At 38.8% G+C, this 22,101-nt stretch overlaps 1 protein-coding gene across 3 annotated transcripts in view; it reads right to left on the bottom strand.

Moving 5' to 3' along the window:
- Positions 1–888: 888 nt before the first annotated feature.
- MND1 (meiotic nuclear divisions 1) overlaps positions 889–22,101 on the bottom strand; it is a 38,121-nt gene continuing 16,908 nt past the window's right edge. For 2 of the 3 annotated variants that reach the window (XM_068942339.1, XM_068942337.1), the window contains 4 exons: positions 18,818–18,892; positions 16,859–16,973; positions 2,860–2,904; positions 889–1,142 (listed from right to left, as the gene is read on the bottom strand). In XM_068942339.1, coding sequence (XP_068798440.1) covers positions 1,036–1,142; positions 2,860–2,904; positions 16,859–16,973; positions 18,818–18,892 — 342 coding nt within the window. In that variant the 3' untranslated portion in view covers positions 889–1,035. Of the gene's footprint in view, positions 1,143–2,859; positions 2,905–3,675; positions 3,760–16,858; positions 16,974–18,817; positions 18,893–22,101 lie in introns of all 3 variants that reach the window. The other variant, XM_068942338.1, reaches the window with a different exon arrangement.

Here is a 22,101-nt window from a genome sequence, read left to right as displayed (position 1 = left end):
ATATCCTTGCTGACAAACTCCTAACTCTGGAGTTGCACAGCAGGGATGTGGCCTTGCAGTCCATAGACTTGGGAGATCAAAGACCAGTCTATACTCTCTATCCCCCTTTTTGTGGCCACGCAACGACCAGAGCTAGAAAGCAGAAGTTCACAGAAAGTGAGGTGCTTGTGAAATTTCACCAAACAAAAGTGAGACTTTCTGAAATTTGTTATTATTTTGGTTGGCTGCATTCTTAATTTAAATTTGAAAAATGTACCTAAATCCAAATAGCCCAAATTGGCCCAATTTTGAACAGCAATTGGAATTTGGTCTCTCCTATCCCAAACTAGCATCCAAAGTCTACTCCAGATCAGCTGGATGGATGGTTTGCTTTGCCTTCTCTCCAATGCAGCTTCAATCTCAACCAGAGAAGCTTTCTCAACATGAATGTTGTCATCATCTGCTGCACTTACAGGAAAAGATTTAGCTCTGATGAACTACGTTTTTCAACAACAAGAAGTTTTGTCTCCAAACTCACAAGCAGCTCTAGCAACATAATAAAGAACAAGCTGAAATCAAGCCTGGGCCTTTCTATTCACCTCCATACTGCCTCAGCGTTCTCCCTCAATGGATTACGCAACTTCTGTATTTCATTATCTTGATCAGGGAAAACTTTTATTCTCTTGCCTATCTTCTAGTGTTATTTCCTAAGCCTTCAACCTGTTTAAACATAATTCCTTGGAGCTCCTAGCTCTCACTGATATTACTTCCAGTTTAGCAAAAGAAAAAAAAGGGGTAATTATTCCCTATAACCCCTGTCCATGCCTAGCTTGTCTCACACAAGTACCAAGCGATTTACTGTCCAGAGTGTACAGGGAGGAAAAAATGGTAAAAAGAAAGTGCAACAAGTATTTTTAGAATTTTATTAACTTTAACAAAAACTGAAAATTAAAAGGGGATAGGTTGTTTAGAGAAGAATCAGATATACATATAAATGCCAGCTGAGCAATACTTAACAAACTATGTACAACTGTGTCAGCAATCAGCTGCTGAACGTTAATCAATGTAATCAAAATCTTCTGGGATTCCAAAACTTTTGTCAATTCTGCTCTCTTCAAATCCAAATTTACGTTTGGCCCAGGACTTTATTGAAAAGATGTTATCTGTAAACAGAATAAAAACCATTCAGTTTTTAATAAGAAAGCAGGAATTATCATCCTGGCTACAACCAAACTCTTCCATTTTCACTACCACCACATACATGAAAAAAGTAGGTAGCTGGAAAGTATCTGAACATCATTATTAAATATATCTAAAACAGAAAAAGCAAGGCTTTTGCTAATGACATTACTGACATTCTTTTACTCAGTACTAAATAAATACATTTTCTTTTTTGCCTTGATCTTTTCTTGTTCTTCTCCTAAAACAAGACTAAAAGCTACAATTACACTGTAAATCTGTTATATGGTGATGAGGAACACATGAATATGCATAATAAGTATTTTATGGGTCCTTTTTCAACTAGACACCTACTGTGCGATTGTCTTCAGCTGCAAAATCAGATTCAGACTAACCATACATTCCTTTCCAGTCCTGTGTATGTTTGTTCAGATAATACATACTTAGCTTGAAAGAAGTAAAAAAATTAAAATTCATTTAAATAGCTTTATTTCGGTTAGCATTTCTCTTTTGGCATCACATTACTATTATTTTAGCATATACACTCCCTTCAGTGTAACATCGTCTTTCTTTGCACTGTTGATTGAAACTCACTACTTCATTGCTAAACCCATAAATCACACCACTGCTTGAGACAGGAAGCGTTCTCTGTGCCTGTACACCTTGGAAATCCCTTTTCTTTCTTTAACCATCAGAACTTGTTTTTAAAATTGTCTCTTCAAAAGAAACAATATCCCACAGCATATAACCGAATTCTCCAGTTAGACAGTAAAGTACCTTATGCAGACAGAGGCATAGTTCCCTCACCTCTCTCAAGACAACAACAGCCTCAGTCATCAACAGTAGAAAGCTTGACAATGGTACCCACAGAAGTGATTTTCTAAATACATAACTTCATTTCCTCATAAGCAGTGTACAACCCAATTCAAATGAGGATATAAAATAAAACTATGACTGTAATCTCCTGCTGCACTTGGCATAGCAGATGATAGTGAGCAGTCCATCAACAGCAGATGAATTCTAAACAAAAAAAATTAAAAACAATATTCTAAATGAATAATAATTAAAAAAAACAAAGTAAGGACATACATAGTCCTTGCTCTGTAAAATGGAAATATATAGCAATATAGCAAGCTAAGCAACAGAAAATTGAGCTGAATTTCCATGCAAATGTTATTGCAGTAACCTTCTGAAAAACTGTGTAGCACTTCTCTCTCATGTCAAAGCTGATGAATGGGTTTGCTACTTTATATTAGCATCCCTCATATGCTGGCAGCAGTAAGATTCCACACAACATTGTACTCTTCAGAAACAAAATTCAGAAAAGGAGAATTACTTTCTAAATTATGACAGTGCTAAACTCACCAAAACCATCTCAGTTCTCTTTCTATTAAAATTTTGCTCATCTCAAGAGATTTCAACTCCACCAAAAAAATCGAGCTGCATGTTTCAACATGGTATGCAAGCTGTATCAGAAGAGGAAGTCCATTATGTGATGTGAAATACGTTCAGTAATTGAACTGCAAAAACGCATTTGTTTTGGATCATGATGAATTATACTCAAAATATATTTCCTTATGCTCTGAAAGGTGAAGGTCATTCTAGATCAAGTCCTAATAAAATATAATATCTTTATCCTAGGTCTTTTACTAAAATTGCTCTAATCTGCAGCTATGTTAAGCAACATAAATGCATACACACCAGTCCATCTGTTGGCTGCCTCCTTGGCTACTTTGTTTGTTTGGCCTAAAACAGAAAAAAAAAAAGAAGGTAAGTATAAGTCAGAGTCAAACTGTACAATAGTTTCAAGGCATTGAGATTACATTTTTATTGATGTCATTTTTAGGGACCCACTGAATATAAGGAAGTTAATTCTACTGCTTCCAAATCCTCCTGTTGTTTTACACTTTTAAGGTTCTATCAAGCATGAAGCTAAGTTAAAGAAAAATACAAGCAAAGGAACATAAAAGATATGAACAGCTGCAAGTTTTTGAGGTGCATTTTCAAATAAAATAAACCTAGTTTGGTCTGCCTAGGGGCTTGTCTGTACCAAGATCAGAACTAGATATATGGCCTGAGGAAACTAGAGGCAACTGAGGTGGAAAATATTTTATAATCCTCTCTGCATGTACGTAGGCTATCACATATGTATGTATGACTGTACGGATAAGGAAAATACCAAGAGCAACGGTCTATCACAGAAATCCGAGAGGGCATCATACAGCCTTGGAAGGTTCCCTGGGCTTTGAGAACTCCTGTGACGAACTGAAGACAACATAATGCTCCTAGTTTTTAAACGCAGCTTCCCTCCCTCACCCCTACTCAAGATTTAAATATGTAATTATAAATTAACATTACTACAAATAGCTTTTATGCAGTTTCTATGAGGCAAAATATCATCAAGGAAAATTCCTCCTGGACGATCTCGTTCCCATTAGACTAAGTACTGAATCAAACAGGTCGCTTGTTAACGTGGGAATTTATCAGAATCATTATGGTTCTCACACCTACACATACCTTAATTATTCCCAGCCAGTCTTGTTATTACTTGCATGATAATACTCATTTGAATGGTCAGCATGAATTCTGTCTCCAGGGGTACTGAGAAATGAATATGTGATCAGATATCCATTGTTATAAGGAGTATACTTCAGGCAAAATTTAACTAACTTGAAAAATCACTGGCTAGCCCACAGGAAGGTAGGCGCTCATTATTCTACCCTCAGTGCTTCAGTTAGTGATGTGAAAAATGTTTAAATCAGAGTAAAATACTGTTTTAAAAGCAGTGCAGTTTCTACAGACAGCCTAAAGACAAGTTTCTAAAGATAAGCAGAAGTTCTGGACATACCATAAGGAAAATACCTATGAAAGATGGGCAAAGTGGGTGAGAAGATAGGATTTTTGCTTGTTTGCACGCACCAGAAATTCAAGTTATCCCTAGCCTAAGAGTGCTATTCCTTATTTCCTTTCCTGACTTTTCCTCGCCAGCCCCATTTGTTTAGGTTCATGGATGGCAGCATTGACAACATACTGGAGGCCAATGCATTTAAAACAGCATTCTACCCAATGCTATACGAAGAAAGTCTGCAGAGTCAGTGTTTTTACTGGTCAAGATTTTAAATGTGTCAGCTATGCTACTTCATTTAGCATGTTTTTTAAACTCTACAGCAAAATGGGGAAGTGGTATTTGATTCCAAGTAATGAAGTTTGAAGTGAGGAAAAAAAGTAGGATGCCTTCAAACTCCATGGATCCAGGAGCTGCAAGGTGACAACATCCTCGTGGTCAGGGTGAGCCAACCTATTCCTCAGCACCTGCCAGATCTCAGCAGAAACCTCTGCTTTGCTGGAAGCAGCTGATCAGCTGCGCCCTGCACTTCTGCGTGACACAGCAGCTCTAAGTTCCTGCAGCTTTCAGCATGCAGCCCTGTGCGTAAAGCACCGTGGCCATATTGTACAGTGAACTGAAAAAAAAAAAAAAAAAGAGTGCCAGCATGGTGCATTGCCACCCTTCCAGCATTGCTTATGCATGTTAAAATATACACATATGATGGTGCATTCTTAAAAATGAGACTTCTACCTCTGTCAAAGAAAAAGCTGAGGTGACCAATAGATAGAGGTTGGGCAACATAGTGTTTAGAATGGTGGTGGCTGCCTAGAGCAGAGTTGTGGCTAGAAATGAACTCATGACAGCAGGAGCAGGAAGCTCTAAGGGGAAATCCCACAGCGGGTAGAGCCTTCAATAACTAAAATAGCAGAGAAATAACAAAAACAAAAAACCCCTAAGAGTGAAAGTTATATATATAAAATGGAGAAAGACTTTAACAATGTCATTCTTTCCATGCACCAGCCGGGACTGATCACAAACTGGCAGCAAAGTGTCATGGTAGAAGCGTGGAAGGATCACAAGTGGAGGCAGAACTTTACAGTGGGGAAGGTGACATTCAAACAGTCTGGCTGAATGTCAAAGAGGTGGCCCCCTCAGTCCTTTGCAAGCTGGAAGCACACATCCCCCCCACTACTCTGCCAGTGGGCTCAAGGTTGGGGAAACAACAACCCCTTGCATTGAAAGACAAAGTTTAAAACCCGAAGAAAACAATACTAAGGAGATTTAAAAATGGATATGCCAAAAAACAACCATGACACAAACTGTATGAACTCCACAAAACAGAAACTGCAGAGACAGCACTGAGGGCAACTGGCTAGTTGCCAAAACCACCACACTCATTTGGTCCTGAGCTGGGTCGGGGTCACGCTGATTACCCTCGAGTGACTCCTGCTGACCACAGCTGCTCCATCACATGTTGATTTCGGGCAGCTCCTAAACACAGGACGAGCGCTCCAGCACAGAAGCTGTGCAAGACAGCAAAAGGGCCAAGCATGCAGAAGAGGTGAGCGGTACAGGAGGCAACATACCTTCCAGGTGTGCCATGCCAGGTCTCTCCTTGCCACTATTAGGTCTTAGCAATGCACTACTTTGTATCTATACATCTGAACATATGCTGACAAAATATACACTTGCTGTCTGGAAGCAACAGAATAACCCATGTGTTTTGGACAGCACATATTCACTTCGCCAATTTGTGTGATAACACATCAACAGACTTTCCAGCTGCTATGCCTGCAGGATGCAAGCCATTCACCTGGCTGAGGTACACACCTCTACCCTTGGTGACCAGTCTCAGGCACGCTTGGCAGTCTCCAGGCAGGAGAACGGAAGCTAACATTTTCTCTCCTGAACTGGACCAAAGCAACGGCAGCAGTGCAGGACCAGCACAGTTTGCGTTGCTAGATTGCTATGTTAGCAAAACACATCTGGAAATATGCCCCAAACGTTGAAAGCCTAAGGGTCAAAGAGCTAGTTTTGACCCATCCTCATGGGAGACTATTCTTCCTTTAACCTCATGGGCCTGCAGAGAACTGCAGGGAACTCAAACAGCCTTAGCTTCTGGGAACTGAAGCATTTTCCTAAGGGGTCCCCTTATCACAGGGACAACCCCCTGAATACCCTTAGATGGAAGCAAAGTTAGAGAGAGGAAGGCCCAGCTGCAGTAAACGTCTAAAGAGAAAGTGAAAGAGGGCTGGAAATGTGTTCTTTAATAAAGGCCAACCACCCTGTGACAGTGCCTGCAGGGATCAGGAAGCAGATCAGGAGACCGAAGTGGCAGAATGACTCCTAGAATAGCTGTAAGAGGTGCGATAAAAAGCTTCCTAAAGCAGATGGACAATATCTAATCAGGAGTAAAGTCTAGAAGCACAAAAAAAGTTAATACAGCAATGTTCTTGAGCACATTTGAACTGGCAATCTGTATCGGCTCAGAATCTTAACGTTATCAGGTCACGTTGGCTATAATGTGATTCTGGAAACCCTGAAACCACCTTCAGCATATCGCAGAACTACCACCTCCTCTTTCGCTCTCGCCCTTCCCCCAGACTCTCTCTCTTTTTCCCTGGAGAGGAGAAGAAAAAAAAAAAGAAAGAAAGAAAAGAAAAACATTAAAGGTCCTATTTATGCTCCAAAGTGGAATGCCCCAAACTTTTAAAACCTCATAAATTTCCACAGGTGGGGGAGACCACTGCATGCCCCATTAACATATGCTCCAGGAGATTAGATTACTCTTTCTAACAGATTTCTGATACTTCTATGGCTGAAAAACAATCACGACAACAATGACGACAACAAAAACACCTCGCAAGCATTTTCCAGACCTGCTTTCTGGTTCCTTCTGGAAATAAAGCCATAGAAAGTGCTTTTAAATCCTATGGCTATGCAAGCAGTCACCAGCTAGCGTTCAAAACTGATAACTGATATTCCAGCTCCAACTGCTATAGTGAAAAATCTCAGCAGCCAGAACTAGGTCACAACCACCTACAGACTTGGATTTGAGGAAAGAGCTGTAGCCTTCTCTCCTCTCCTAGTTTCAGCCCTACCTTTTTCAGGACCCCTGTCAAGATTACTGTAAGCAATGTTTTTATATTTAAAACAAAATTTCCAGGACCAGGAACCTTAATGTCTTCTTCTACATAGTGACAAAGCTAGAGTAGCTCCATTTACAAAACTAGCACAGGCTGGTGCCAGTGTGACCTAGCAGACTAATGCCACAAGACAATAATTTAATGGATTTCCTACTTGCAAGATGAATGACTGCAGAGAGAACTAGCCACCTCTCAAGGATACAGTCACCCATTAACCTCGAGGACTGTTGGCAGATGCCTGCAAAATACAACTGCAGCCTTCAGCATGTGGGTGAGGGAGTAATTTTACAGTGTGAATTGCAATTCTTCTGAATGAAACGCAGAGAACAGCTGCAACTGCCCTCATAGGCGCGTGAGGATTATTAGCCCAAAGATTCCCAATCTCACTCATAAAACCGGTCAGGGTAAATTAATTGCATTAGCGGGATTTGAATTCCAGTAGTAAGTCTGCATCTATTTAGGTTGTATATAAATATGAAAAACAGTAACTGCAATAAGAATGGTATATGAACTTGAATCTCCTATGACTCCTGCTATTCAGTGCTGACTACAGAGTTATCCATTCTCCTGCTCTCGGGCTGCCCTCACTTTCCAGAAACATTGTTTACCTTGTTCTCATCTCACTGGAACAGATATTATGTTATTTCTCTTCCTCTTCTGGAGAAGCACCTGTAGATTATCCTGTGATGCACAGTTCCCCGAATCTTTCCTATTCATGAAAATGTCTCATGCAAATAAACACCTCATCTCTAAAGACCAGGGTAGTAGGTGAACGTAGAAATTATACGCTCGTCGTCCACAGAGTACAAAAGCTAACTGCTTAGCAGCTCCTACTGACATGTCCATCCACAAACTGACATTAGAGGCCCTGATCAGGAGACTGTAACTTGCCATTAGAGAGACACTATTCATGGCAATGACGTGATCAAGGGGCTTCACTAAACCCCATATTTGTGCGTCCTTGAGCCTAAGCAGTCTACAACACTGTCAATAGGTTGACTCCGAACATCACAAGAACAGTTTGAAAAGCTGTTTAACACTACATGCAATCTTCACCTTCGTTCATACTTCCTAAGAGGAGTTTCCTCTTAGAAAGAGAATAAAGTGCTCTTGTTTAACAACAGCGATAGCACATCAGATTTCTGTCAATTCCTATGAAACCAAAATTATACACTTTTCTTCCCCCCATATCCCAGTATACCACATAACGCTTATCTGCATCATATGAATCAACAAATCATAATCGACAAATCACAGCGCTTCAGAATTCATAGTGCCTGAACTCAAGTCAACAGATAAAAGTGATCTCTCCTTTAAATGACACCGCAAATTCAGTAGAACTATTTCTACTGATATATTTCTAAATAACAAAGAGATAAGCAATACCTCTTTTTACATTTAGATTCTGAACAAAGTTTTGGAATTACCACAAAAAACAGTCAAGCTATCGTGAGTCTTACCTACAGATCTACAACAGTTTTGAAAAGCACAGAACATAACGTGATATAAGCCATTTGTGATGGAAAACACTCAAGAAATTTTAACATATGAATGAATTAAATTATATGTAGCGGTTGAAACAGAAATGCTATGTGTGTTTGAAAATAAACCTGAGTAAATGCATAAAGTGGTGCCACTCTTGCCCATACAGCGAGACACAGCAGTGTATACTAAAGCTACCAATAAGCTGATCCACATTTCTGGGAATACGCTTCAAAAGGGTCTATGGTGTTTGTTAGTCTGTTTAAAAAAAAAAGTGTCAGGTCTCATCAGCAAAAGCTCTCTCTGTCCCATATGAAAAAGGTCACGCTGTCGAATTTCATCAGGACGCATGCAGCGTCTCTTTGAAAAACGCCCAACAGAATTTGTCAGAACTACTACCAAAGATTCTTCCACACAGAACGCATATGCTTGTACTTAAGGTTACTGTGTTCACAAACCCACAGGAAAAGACCATTTACCTTTCAAGTATTCCACCTGAAAGCCTTCTCTTGTATCTCAGTTAAATACTTCTATTCTTATCCAAAGAACAGAGGGAAGTAATCTGCTTACATAAGGGAAACAGCATACCAACTTTCTCATTCACTGCTCCCTCACAACTTTTTTTCCCCTCCTCCTTTCAGCAGACAACTCCCCCCTCTCCTTTACTAAAGCTCTGCACTCTGCACCCACAGCAGAGTTAAAGGAACATTTCAAGACCGCTGTGCTGCCGAGCTGCAACGAACAAGCAGGCTCGACCCAGAGCAATTTTTTTGTCCCGTTCAGGATGTGGTTCTGCTGCACACCTGCTGTATCACAGAAGTTGCAGAGAAATGTCTGGATAGCATCTCAGGAGGTCGTCTAATCTGTATCCATCGCTCAACACATGTCCGACCTTACTTATGTCATTTCTGAGGTGTTTGTCCGTAGCCTTTTTTTTCAAGGTTTCCAGTGCTGGAGCTTTTATAACCTTCCCAGGCAATCTAGTTCAGTGTTTGATTACTGCTATCATTAGAATGGTTTTTCCTCATCTAACTTTCTATTTTTTCTGCAATTCATAGCTATTACTTACTGTGGTGCTCCCCATGAGCGTGTACAATAGGTTATTCCTTTCCTTTTCTTTAGCAGTCTTTTATATACGTGAGACTATTATCCTATTATCCACAATCAGCAATCTTAATCTGAGCCCTAATTTTTTAAACCTTTTCTCCTACAATGTAGTTGCGAGACCTCTGATACGTCTTTTTGTTCTGCTCTGAATTCTCTCCAGTTGGTCATGCACATCTTGAAACACAACGTCCAAAACTGGATCCATGTTCCAGCTAAAGCCTTACCAATGCCGAGGTGAACAGAGGGATTATTTCACGCATCATTGCTGTATAGTGTTTTCCTTTTTCCACAACAAAAATGTCTTATTTTCACCTTGTAAAATACTATCTCCCATCTCTCTCCCATAACCACTTGCTCCAGACATTTGCGTAACACAATATTCCACGTCCTTGGACTTGGTAACTACTGAGTATTTTTGAATGTTTTTCAGGCTGTCTTTGCAATTGGTTCATTTTAAAACCTCACATCATCCTTTGCTCATGTAGTCCCTCCTAGTCTCACGTCATCTGCAAATTTAACAAAAACATGCCCTCTATTCTATTATCTAGCTCATTAATAAAAATACTACTGAGCAGATGCATACCCACAGCAGAACCTAGTGGGACTCCTTCAATACAACCTGCCATTTTGGTACTGAAGTACTAATGAATATCCTTTGAGTAAAATTATAAAGTAGTTTGAGATTGAATCAAGATTCAATCAGTTCAATTGAATCAGTTTCATCAAGATTGTATTTCCTGACTTTTCTTACCACGGTATCATGCAGAATGCAGTCATAAAACAAAATACATACTACTACTCCCAATCTACAAAGGTCTGTTACACTGGCAAAGACAAAATTTCTACGTCCTTCTAAGTATTTCCAAATTGTTTCTCTAGTCCAGTTTTTTTGTCTAATATCCTGCTCTTGTTAGTGAGACGAGCTTACCAGATGTTGAAGCAAGGAGGGAGGAAAAAAAAAACATTAGAAATACTCTCAAATGCATCACTAGTGCCAAGATTAGTCTTCTATTAGTACAACTTGCCTTGCAAAATGTCTGCGGTTAAACAGAACAGTACAATGTATCTATATTAAGAGCATGCACTGATAACAGTCCTAACCCAGATAAGCAAATAATGAAAACGTACCCTACCATCCCATAACATATGGGAGATTTCCTAACATAGGAGATTGCCAACCCATTTTTTTAAACAAGGACAAGGAAGACTAGATTTGACAGTCCTGCAACTTAGCACAAAAAAGGAAGACAACAATTTAAAAACCCACAATATCTTTCCTGACCTCATTTTACATAAACGAAGCCATAAAAACGTACAAACCACTATTAAGAAAAAAATCTTTGAAGATCACCCTAAAGTTTATCAAAACTGTCTGCATGAACATTACTATACAAAAGTAACATAGCAGGTCTAACACGGGGAGAGGGAAGCAAAGTAACCACTCCACAAAAGCCTTTTTTTGTTTCTTAAATGATCTACAGAGCTCTCCCATCTGCTGCTCTCTTTGCAGCTTTCAAGCACGGCCAAACGGATTGGTGCCAAGCCATTTCTAAATCAAGGAACAGCATAAAAGTAGTAGTATGAGTAGCCATTTTCTACAGCACAAAATCTATCAACCATCTACCCCTCCTAAGCAGCTCAATGACTTTGGCCATGAAGATTTACTAGCTTAGACACTAAAATTATTCCCACATATTTCACCTGTTAGCCTCTCCCCTTACAGATCTTTTCTGCCATTCCAATGTGAGCAAATAAGAATCAAAAGAAACAGAAAGAACATAAAAGAAACAAACCTCATGAGCTTTCTAATTTAATTTCCAGAAAAGGCAACTTGCCAGAGTAGCTGATTTATATAAGCTGGGTGTTACATATGTTAGCTAAAGACTTGATCTTACAATCGCCTTTTTTCTGAGTATCCAAACAAAACTCCACTGACAAAAGATAAACGATTTAAATTTTTTTTTTTTGCTTAACTTGCTAAATTGAAGCTTCATTTTAAATCAAGCTGGCATGAGTTCAAGCTCTCTTGTGAAGCAAATTCTTGCAGCATGTGCTTGACATATAAAAACACATGTATGCTTGGCCTATACATTCAAGACAGTTTTTCACTGCAGAGTGAAACTCAGTTCATTCTTAACTGGAGTACAAACCTTAGGCCAAACTCACTGAGCTCTACGGAGGCCTTTTGACACTGGTAATCACCTTTCAATGAGCAAGACTCTACAACTGGTTGCTCTGCTGAAGGAACAACAAGGGTTTTCAATAGCTGAGCTGCAAACAAGCCTCCCTGATTTTCAGAAGAAAAAGAAAAGTTGAAGTGGTGAAAGGCGCAGAAGTGTTATTAAACTTTCAATGCCTTCTTGCTTAGCTATGGTTACCTGAGGAGCTTCGAGCATTAGTGATCAAGTATGCATTTGTCATTCTACTCAGTAGTACCCTGTTCCTTTTTCAACTTCACTTAACAGAGTTAAAATTTATGTTTACTGTTACTATGTGTGTATAACTATAATTGCATAGAAGCACTTTTAGTATTTTTAGAAAAATTAGGAATAAAGTTATGTTTAGCTTTGGTAAAGCTTTTAATGCTACATCTTTCAATGTAGCTTTTGAACATGTAATTTGACCTTCCAAAGGAATGTCACCTTCCAAATGAATGTCACCTTCCAAATGAATGTCAAATCACCCCAAAACAGTATAGGGAAGGGGGACAAGCATCAAAAATCTTAGCTTGATGCAGTTAGTGGAGTCAATGTGTTTTTATATTACTGGTACACATCTCTCTGCATTCTGGTATTCTATAGTGAAGAAAGAAGAATTGAAAAGGAAGGGGAGCGGGGGACAAGGATTTTTTTTTTTAGTAGCAGATAGGCTGTGAGTCATGTATAAGAACGTACATTGTCTGTTTCCAGTGGTATCCTCATCCAAATCTTCAGGAGCTGAAAACTAATATATTAAATACACAATTCTAAGAAAGATGAGACTGTGTCAAAAAGGGGTGCCTGCTTTTAAATGCATTGTTTTTCTATGTACACATAGCAATAGTGTCTGGTTCATTCCGAATAAAGCTCAATTTAACCCTGTAATGCTAACATAAGTGTGGGTGGAGAGACTATTCTTACTTCAACAGAATGACTAATTTCTAATTGCACACTTTTTGTTAATGGTATTGATGCAGAAACCATAAAAAGCACAGCTCGTCTCTCAGATACCAGGTGCATATTTCATGGTTGGTAGCTAGCAAACATCCTCTTAATTGCAAACTGAACATATTGGATCTAAGGACGACTGAAAAAACACCCTCTCTTTATAGGCTTGATCTGTATCTTATTGACCTTTGTGGGATCTAGACTGGGCATAAAATTATTTGTAGACATTCACTTTGCTAAGTGAATCATTGCATTTATAAAAATAGCTACTTAAGAGTTCATCAACTGAGAGCACTGACAAAGTTCTTTAGTTTAAATACCCTTTCTAGTGTGCTTTCCTAAGAACAGAAAGACTTTACCACAAAAAATACCAGAAACTCCATTAAAACATGTTGTAAATAATCAGCATTTTGGAGATTTTTGAATAAAACTGATTCAACTCATTTTAAAGCCTCTCCATTAGCCAGGATTGTCTAATCCTTCATTTTCTTTCCTGTTGTCTCTCCTTTGGGAATAAGTACTGTATTAGTAAGAACCTCCCTCCCCCCATCTAGATTTTGGTACAAAGTTTCTGCAACTATAAATACATCTCTGTACAGAACACATGAACACATTTTCAAATTAATCTCAATGCAACAGCTGGAGGATAATAGCTGGGTGCATTTACCAAAAAAAAAAAAAAAAATCCAAAAAACTAACTACGCACAACCACAAAATCCAGCAGTTAAATGAACATTATCTCTCAGCATTAAGCGTCAAGATATTAAGATGAATAAAGAAATTGATACAACTCAGATCTATCATCTCATACTGTTTGCAGACTCCCTGAGATAATTCCTCACTGCAGTTTGTCAGCCTTAACTTTTCTGTGTTCAGACAAATCTGAATTAAGACTTTTCTGAAGTATCTATAAAGTTTGTTTTCGGCACAGGAAAAGAGACACTTTCACGTACATATTACATATAGCATGACAGTTTCATAGTGCTCAATGAAGTCTGAATATTTTCCCCAAATTTACATAATCTAAGTCTAGTCCTGAACTGGACTTGTCGTGATCCCTCTGCGATACTTCTGGATTCAAAAGGGTGGCTATCTAGATAGTCGTGGTTTGAAATCCTGTCCATCAGAATCACCTATGCTCCTAACTACTGGGTAAGATTAAACAAAGAGAGCAGAAGGGAGAAGGCTGACGCCAAAATCCCTACACTGTATGTGTTGCGCTCAGCAATTTGCAGTTTTTTGAGAATACGGTTTGTCCAGACATGTTCAGATTACTGTTTTAAAGGTAAAAGTGTGACTTAAAAACTAACAGCAATTAGACATCCTAAAAACAAACCAGAAACGCTGACAAGTAACATTTAAAAGTCAGCCCCACAAATATGAGCACTCCTACCACACCAAAACACACTTACTTCAGTGAGTATCTATTTCCGAGATTACTCTCCTATGCACAGACACAAAGTGACCAAAACATCGCTGTCGTGAAAAAAACAATCGAGTTTTGTTTAGATCCAAATGTGGTTTAATATAGTGTAAATTAACATCTTTAATTAAAGAGAAGGACAAGAAGGCTTGAATTCTAGATTTTTTTTTGTATATCTTACACTGAAAATGTTCAGCTGTTTCTGGTTACAAGCTGGCCAACAACTGAGAGCACAATCAGTAATAATATACATACTTAGGCTGCCAAACAAACCTTTCTATAAAATGAATTATCAAGAAATTTCCTAGATCCCTATTAACTCTCCCTGGTGGCCAGAAAGAATTAAAATTATGCAGTGGAGATTTTTTTGTGGAGATTTTTTTTGGTTTTTTGGCCTTACAAAAATTTGGATAAATTATGAACTACAGAAACCTTGCATTCTCCATACCTTTTGTCCTCTACTAAATTGTACAGGGAATCTGTCAGCATCACATGTATCCATCCTTGCATATATACATTTTATGTCATACAGTGCTTCTCCTGGAACAATAGGGAGTCTCTTTTTTCTCTCTAATGGGAGAATATGAGAATATCCTCCAACCTATAAAAAAATCTGCCTCAAAGTTGAGAGGGCTCAGTCCTGTGGCAACTGAAGCAGAACAGACAGTATAAAATCCCAGTATTTCCTCATTTACTTCTAAGGAACATGCTCAGTTTTACCACCATTGAGCAAGGATTTTAACTTTTTTGTACAAAAAAATATAGCTATCCTTTTTTTTTTTTCCACTCTGCACTCCCCTGCACTCTTTGGAACTACAGAAATGCCTTTTTTTTTTTTTTTTTTTAATCCTGTGAAATTCCATTCAGCTTTGACACAGAAATTAACTCCCCAAATTGACGTTACCATTTCATCATTTACTCAGGGCCAGTGAACTTGGGCAGCGCAACAAATTGTACCAGATGAAACATACAACAGGACGGAAACATTTTAATCAAAGGTCAGGGACAAATCTTTTTCCAAACACCAGGGTGCATTTCCTCAGGAATCCTACAGGTAGATGAGCACAGCTAAATCTCACCAGTGCCCTTGAAGGCTCATCCCTCCTTTGCAGAAGCTCCTGTGGAGCTTTGGCAATCTGTAACCAAAGAGAAGACCTCCCCTGTGCCACACCTGGAGAAGCTAAGGATTACATTTCTTTCCCTTTCCTTCTTTTCAGGTTATTAGTCTGTTTGCTAATGTGGCTAGCCCCACTATTCAAGCTGTGATTTGCCCGCTTGTGCCTAGTATTAAGCAATGTGCTCAGGGAGACTCCTTCAAAAGACGCCCCTCAACTCACTTGGTGCACCCATTACAACATGGGCAGCTCAGCAACTGAAGTACCTGGTACTATGAACTCAGTATCAGTGCCAGTTCCTGCCTGAACTATTCATTTTTACAGCTGGAACGTGTCTGTTGCTTGTCCTCAGGGGAGCATTCAGTAAGGGATTTACAGTGGAGTAACCTCAGGTTGAGAGTTTGCTGATTCTCTGGCATACTATTACATACATCCTTGTGCAAAGGTAACGCAGCTGACAAAAAATCGTCACAGGCCGCACAAAAGAAAGAATATCTGTCTAATTTTGGGGTGTGCTGCAAACTCCGTTTATGTTCTTGGGTTTCTTTCAGTACTGCTGCGAAACTGTGGACTTTCTTGTAAGCACAGTGAAACAAAGATTTAGTCAGATATCTTCTCAGAAAAGGGTCTGTGCCTGTTCCTCATCACTCTGTAATGGCATTTTGGCACTACAGCAATTGAATATGCAGTGGTGTTTGGGTAGCAAACTAAGAGCCTAATAAATAAAACATGAATCTTGAAGAAAAGAAAATGAGATAAATGTCATGCATGCTTTTCATTTTTCATATTAAAGATCAGAATACCAAGTATGTTTCGGTGTCCTGTTCTCTATGGCAGTTGCTCATTATTCCTTGTATTCCATTAGAATTAGAAATTCCAACAAAAATATCAGCATGTCACAGAAAGTACAAACATTAAGTAAACAGTGTAATACCATACTTATGTACATATGTACAAATTAAAAATTAACTGCCACTAATGAAACACATTCTAAACAGACAACACAAAGCAAGTAGAATGATATCTCTTTTGCCAGTAGGGAACTAAAGGTAAATGGGAGCAAGGAATAAAAATACTGTCATCAGCAAGGGATGAATATATGGAGCTGGAGTGATTACTTTTCCTACGCATCTTGGGTTTCAGTATATTTAGAAGTTATAGAATTAATACAGTTCTAGAAAGGGCAGTCTTGGTATTAATTCTAATGCTGAGCATTTCAATTTAGTTATTGTTTGCTCACTGCTCAGTTGTTTGCATGTAAAAGTTAATAAGAAAAACTCACGTAATATGACAGAGCATGCACAGAAATGGTCAGTGTACCTGTGTTGTATTGCTCACAGCTTTAAAAAGGAAAGCAGCTATTCTTTTGGTTATCTCTGCATACCAGATTTTAAGCTAAAGTAGTATAGACTTTATTTTATGTAAAAGTTCACTTTAAACAATATACAACTTACGCATTTCTTCAACAACATCTGGATCACATTCTCTGTATTTGTCTACTTCTGCTTTTAGCTGCTCTTTTTTCTGCCGGAGAGCTGCAAGTTCCTCTATTAGAGCTGCACGTTCTGCCTGGGCGTTCAAAGCAAGTTGGGAGATATATTAAAAAAACAAAAAAAAAGGTACCCCAGTAATTACTACATTACACAGAACTTTTTTTTTTAAATAAAAAGATATAAATTTAAAAGTTGTTTTCACTACTACTTTCTGTCAGTGAACCAACTGAGCATTTTACGCACACACAAAACTCTAAGTGACACTAGAGGATACCAAGTACAAATTGGAAGGAAAAAATATCAAGGCCAAAACAAAAGGAAGAACAATCTTCTACAATCTTTGAACTCAGTGTGGCTTAACAAACGCAGAACAGATTTCTTCATTGTTGAGCTTAAATGTTAAAGTGTATTTAGGAGTACTAGTTTTGCAATTAAAGACAGCATTACACAAAAACCTAACATTCGCACTTCCCAATATCCTGATACCGACTACATATGAGTGCCCTCTGAATTTATTTCTCTCCTCCTTTGTTGCACATCATTTAAGTGCAGCAGCCTCAAAGATAAATTCAAATATTTAAGGCATGGTAATCGTCACTGGGAGAGTATACATCATTACCTCAAATATTCTCTTGATCAATAAGAATCCACAGCGACGTGACCCAACACGAGCACCCTCATAGTGAACTTAGCACATAATCCAGCCTGCACTTACAGCCAACCACTGTAACTGCCTGAAATTTGGGATTTTCAAAAGAACTCACGCTAGGCCACTGCAGAGCCTAAAAAAAAACCCAGAGAGCAAGAGTCTGTAAATCTTCCATTTCTTAGCCAATAGCAATCTCCAAGGCAGCCTGAGAGCCTGAGGGTTTTTTAAACTTCCATATTCCCAACCCTTCGGCCAACAGTCTGTATTCAGCATGTTCTGGAAATGCAGATTCCAAATTAAAGGCTTCCAGGCCCTGTGGTGTGGAAGCTGGTTGCCCAGAGATCTACACCATGAGCTGGATTTCTCAGGACTTTTTCCTGGTGAAAATTAAGGAACCAAAATGTTGGAAGCCTCAGCCATAACAGGATTTCCAGGACCACTAATTTCTGCTGACTAAGGCAGGCCACATGGTGGAGAAGGCCAAAGTCTCTAACAGTCCATTTGGAAACCTGACAAGCACAGCTGCATGAGAAACCTGCCTGTGATTCACCGATTACGGATGAAGCGACAACATTTCCAAAGGATATTTTGAATTCTAAGACTTGACACTTTCCTACAAAATTCGTTTTCACCTGAAAACTTCTTGCCACCCTCAACTATGTACTTATTTATTCAATATATAAGCCAAAAGTTTAGACTGAGCTTCTCAAAACTGATGAACAATTTAAGATACCTCATGAAATATTTCTAACTATATAGCACTTCGTATGTGGGTTAAATATGAAGACTAAATATTACTTTTGCAGTGTTATTTTAATGGCTTTAGCATACAGAGAACACAAAGTTTATTTTGCAGCTCAGAATAACAACTTAGAAATCTAGATTAGAAGTCTAAAAAATAAGGCCCCCAACATCTTAGTCTGCACGTACTAGATTTGGCAGTTCAGCAACCATTGGCAACTTTGGCACATACCTGCGGGTAGATCAAGTTTTAAGATACCTTTAAATCTGAAAAAGGCAGAAAGACTACCAGGCTTCAAGCAGCCACACATTTTCTCTGCCTTGAAGCAGCCAGATGGCAATATTTTACTCATTAGTGCATGACCAAGTCAGAAATAATCCAACTTTTGGGAACATCTATTTTTTTCTTTCCTATTCTCATAACAAGTACTTGGAAGCCCTAATGGCTTTCCAACAACTACATTAATATTTGAAAACTGCATAATCGTAACCCTATTCCCTAGAAGGAGCCCGCCCCAAAACCAACTTACAGTATCTTCACGTCCGATTTTTGATTTCTCAATGCTTTTTTGTAAAGCCTCCTTCTTCTGACTGCTTTCAGCCAACTGCAAAAGGAAACAAAGAACAAAATCAATCTTTTTTAGTGCTAAGTATTCCCATAAAAGTGTGCACACGTGTGGGTGTGTATAAATATATTTAAATATATAGCTGCATATATGCTTCTAAGTGTATAAATTTATAAATAACTCATGTAATAAAAATAAACACAAAATAAATGCAAAAACACCCAAGTTAAGTCTGAGGCTCTGACCACAAAAAAGAATTACAGGAAACAAGTTATAGTCGAGGAAATTCTTGCTCCCATAGCACATAACCTTGTTATATATTGCACAGTCAGCACAGGACCCAACTCCAGTTTCAGACCACAACCAGGCATCTCTATGCAAAGGGCTCCATGACATAGAGGCTTTGGGTGAGATTATTTTTTTCCGGCCCTTTTCCAGCTCTGTAATCTCTCCCATAGCTGCTCCTTTATTCAATGGAAGCAAGGACAAAAGTTATAGCAGATCCACCTGCTCGGCTGCTGATCCTTGCCCAAGTCTGGTATGCTGTTGGCACTGCCCCAGTCCTTTTTGCACTCTAGTGAATAGAAGTCTCCACAGCTGAAAGGCATGCAAAGCCCCAGTCCTCTTTTCTGGGCTGCACTCAAACTGCTACACTTTAGACTTCTCTTTCTTTGGGTCTGAGGTGGAGGAATCTCACAGAGGAAGTCGCATTTCACAGGTTTGGTGTGAATGCGCTCTGCCTTTTCCTGTTACTCCAGCAGGAATCACTTATCAGGAGAGATCTCTCTCCATTAACCTGCCACCCAGCATGATCAGTCTTGAACAAGGCCCTTCCAGTTCTGTTGGGAGTTTTCCAAAGACACTTTGTAAACCCCTAAGCTGAGCAGGATGTGTGACTCGCTCACTGTTCCTCAGGGACTGAATACTCAGTAATAGCCAGAATAACTTGAAATATTAAATTAGATGAATGAGAAGGCAAAAAAAAAAAAAAACTAATAAAAGATAGTTTGGAAACCAGTTGCTACATCTGAAATCAATGCAAAAAAAGAAATAATAGTATTTATAAACTTAAAGGTAAGAAGAAACTTGATGCTGGATACGGATTAGGTGCCAGCCCAATTGCAGTTTACTTGGTTTAGGGGTTCTTTTTATACCTTAATTTTTTGAAATTATTTCTTCTTTCTGGATAAGTGTGCATTCATGCATATGTGAGTGTACATATAGACAAGCTGTCCCCCCTTTCAAAAGGAACATTTAACTTTTTCCTCAATTTATATAGGAATTACACTAACAGTAAGGCATACATGATTTGGGGAAAATATGTTCAGCTGTTTACTCATTACTCTCAGTTAAAGTAACCACAGAGGCAGTGTGGGTTTCAGAATGTGGCTTGAAATACATGGACTTCTTAATTTTGTTAGATAGTTAAACAGTACTCTTTCTGAGCTTTTCCACAAAAATCTTATAAAATTAAGTGTGTTAGTCCCCACATTATGCCTCACTAAATTAAAGTCTACAGTTCAGAAGAGGACAAGCAATTAGGCTGTAGTTTGCAGTTTATGAAGACCAAGGAAGACAAACACTACAGTACAGACTATTCAGTCCCTCTGAACAAAGAATTTTTGCTGGAACAAAACTCACAGAAGGGAAGCCAGGGAGCTTATTTAGCTGCATACACCACATGTGCAAAGAGTAAGACAACGCTTTCCACAAGAGGGTGGCCATGAAGTTGTCACTTGCTCTGTTTTTCATATCCATAACATACTTTAGGAACATTTCCGCATTCTCTGAGATGGAAACACAAAAGGACCTTACAAGCAGTTGCAATAAAAGAATAAGAGCTGGTTTCCAGGTTGGGAGAATGTTTCCCAGTACAGTGTGTTATTATTATTTTCTTAGTCTTCTTGCGTCTCTATATTCTACAGCATTTAATCATGAAAGAGATAGCAATAACAAACACTGAGAACTATAGAAACTTCCTCACCAAGACTGGATTCTGACCTGCATAACATGCAACAAGGTTAGAAGTTCTTCCTTTGTTTAAAAGCAGTGATCATTTTTATACAATTTTATTCAGAATTTTTGCTTTCTGCTCTCAAAAGCTTTAATTTTTGGTGTGTTTTTCTTTTTAATTCTGTCCTCATGATGATGAATTCAAAAGGTTCTCCTTTTTACAAAAAACAACAAAAAACAACACCACAAGCTATGACTCTCTGTGTATTTTTCAGAAGTTGCACTGGCTATTCCAAAGATGACAAGAAATGAGATGAGGATAAGGCAAGAAATAGCAGAAAGAGAGGAAAAGATATTTAAGAAAACCAACATATAATGAAAATCGTATGGAAAGGTGAAGGAACGGATGGCCATGGTTCAAGCAAGGAATCTCAGAGTGGAAGCAGCAGGAAGGTTCGAATGAAGAGGTGGAAAAACAGCTGAAAATAAACGTCAATGACGGAATGGAAGACAGTCAGCAAGGAGTCAGAGGGAGGAAGGATAAAGACAGATGATACAATACATAACAGAGCTAAGCGCAAACAGCAGGTAATGTGTAAAGAAAAAAAAACGTAGAATTTGCACATGTCGCGTAGTTAGGATCACATCTGGCCAAATGCAGTGACTCACCTTCCCTCTCACTGGCTATTGGAAAGCCTGATAGTGCATGAGCTTGGTAGCAGATGACAGATTTTAATTCTTTGAGTAATCGTGGGCCATTTCTCAAGAGACCTGGCAAATAATTTCTCAAGGAACTTTAACTACCCTGACAGAAATCTGACTTCTGCCAATAACTGCGGGACTGATCTGGAGAAAAAGCTGTTTATTGCCTCCCCTCCATGTTTCTTAAGAGAGATGTTTCGTCTGCCACAAGAACAACCTTCTGACCCCAGGGTAACTGATCAGATGTGGAGAACAAGGATAGACATAGATATTCTGCTGTACTAGAAAATTTCATGCCTCCAGTCTGTCTGCTCAAACAGAGCACCTCTGAATCAGCACATGATTAAAGCAAGGTGGAAGAAACCAGGAAAAATGCTGTAGAGCAGAAAGCTATTTGGAGACGGAGGGAGACTAAATAATTTTAAAAAAAAATTAAAAAAAATTCCCCATAAGAGTATTTTCAGTGTTTGCAAAACATGGCAAGACAACAGATTTATCAGTGAGTAATTAGCATCTATAAAACAGGAGAGTTGGGAAACAGTTCCTTTAATTTTATAGGCCTCTGTAGTCAACTGACTGACCACTGGGCTAGC

This window comes from Struthio camelus, chromosome 4, assembly GCF_040807025.1.
Source record: "Struthio camelus isolate bStrCam1 chromosome 4, bStrCam1.hap1, whole genome shotgun sequence".
Lineage (NCBI taxonomy): Eukaryota > Metazoa > Chordata > Aves > Struthioniformes > Struthionidae > Struthio > Struthio camelus.
This window is presented reverse-complemented; position numbering and strand designations above follow the sequence as displayed.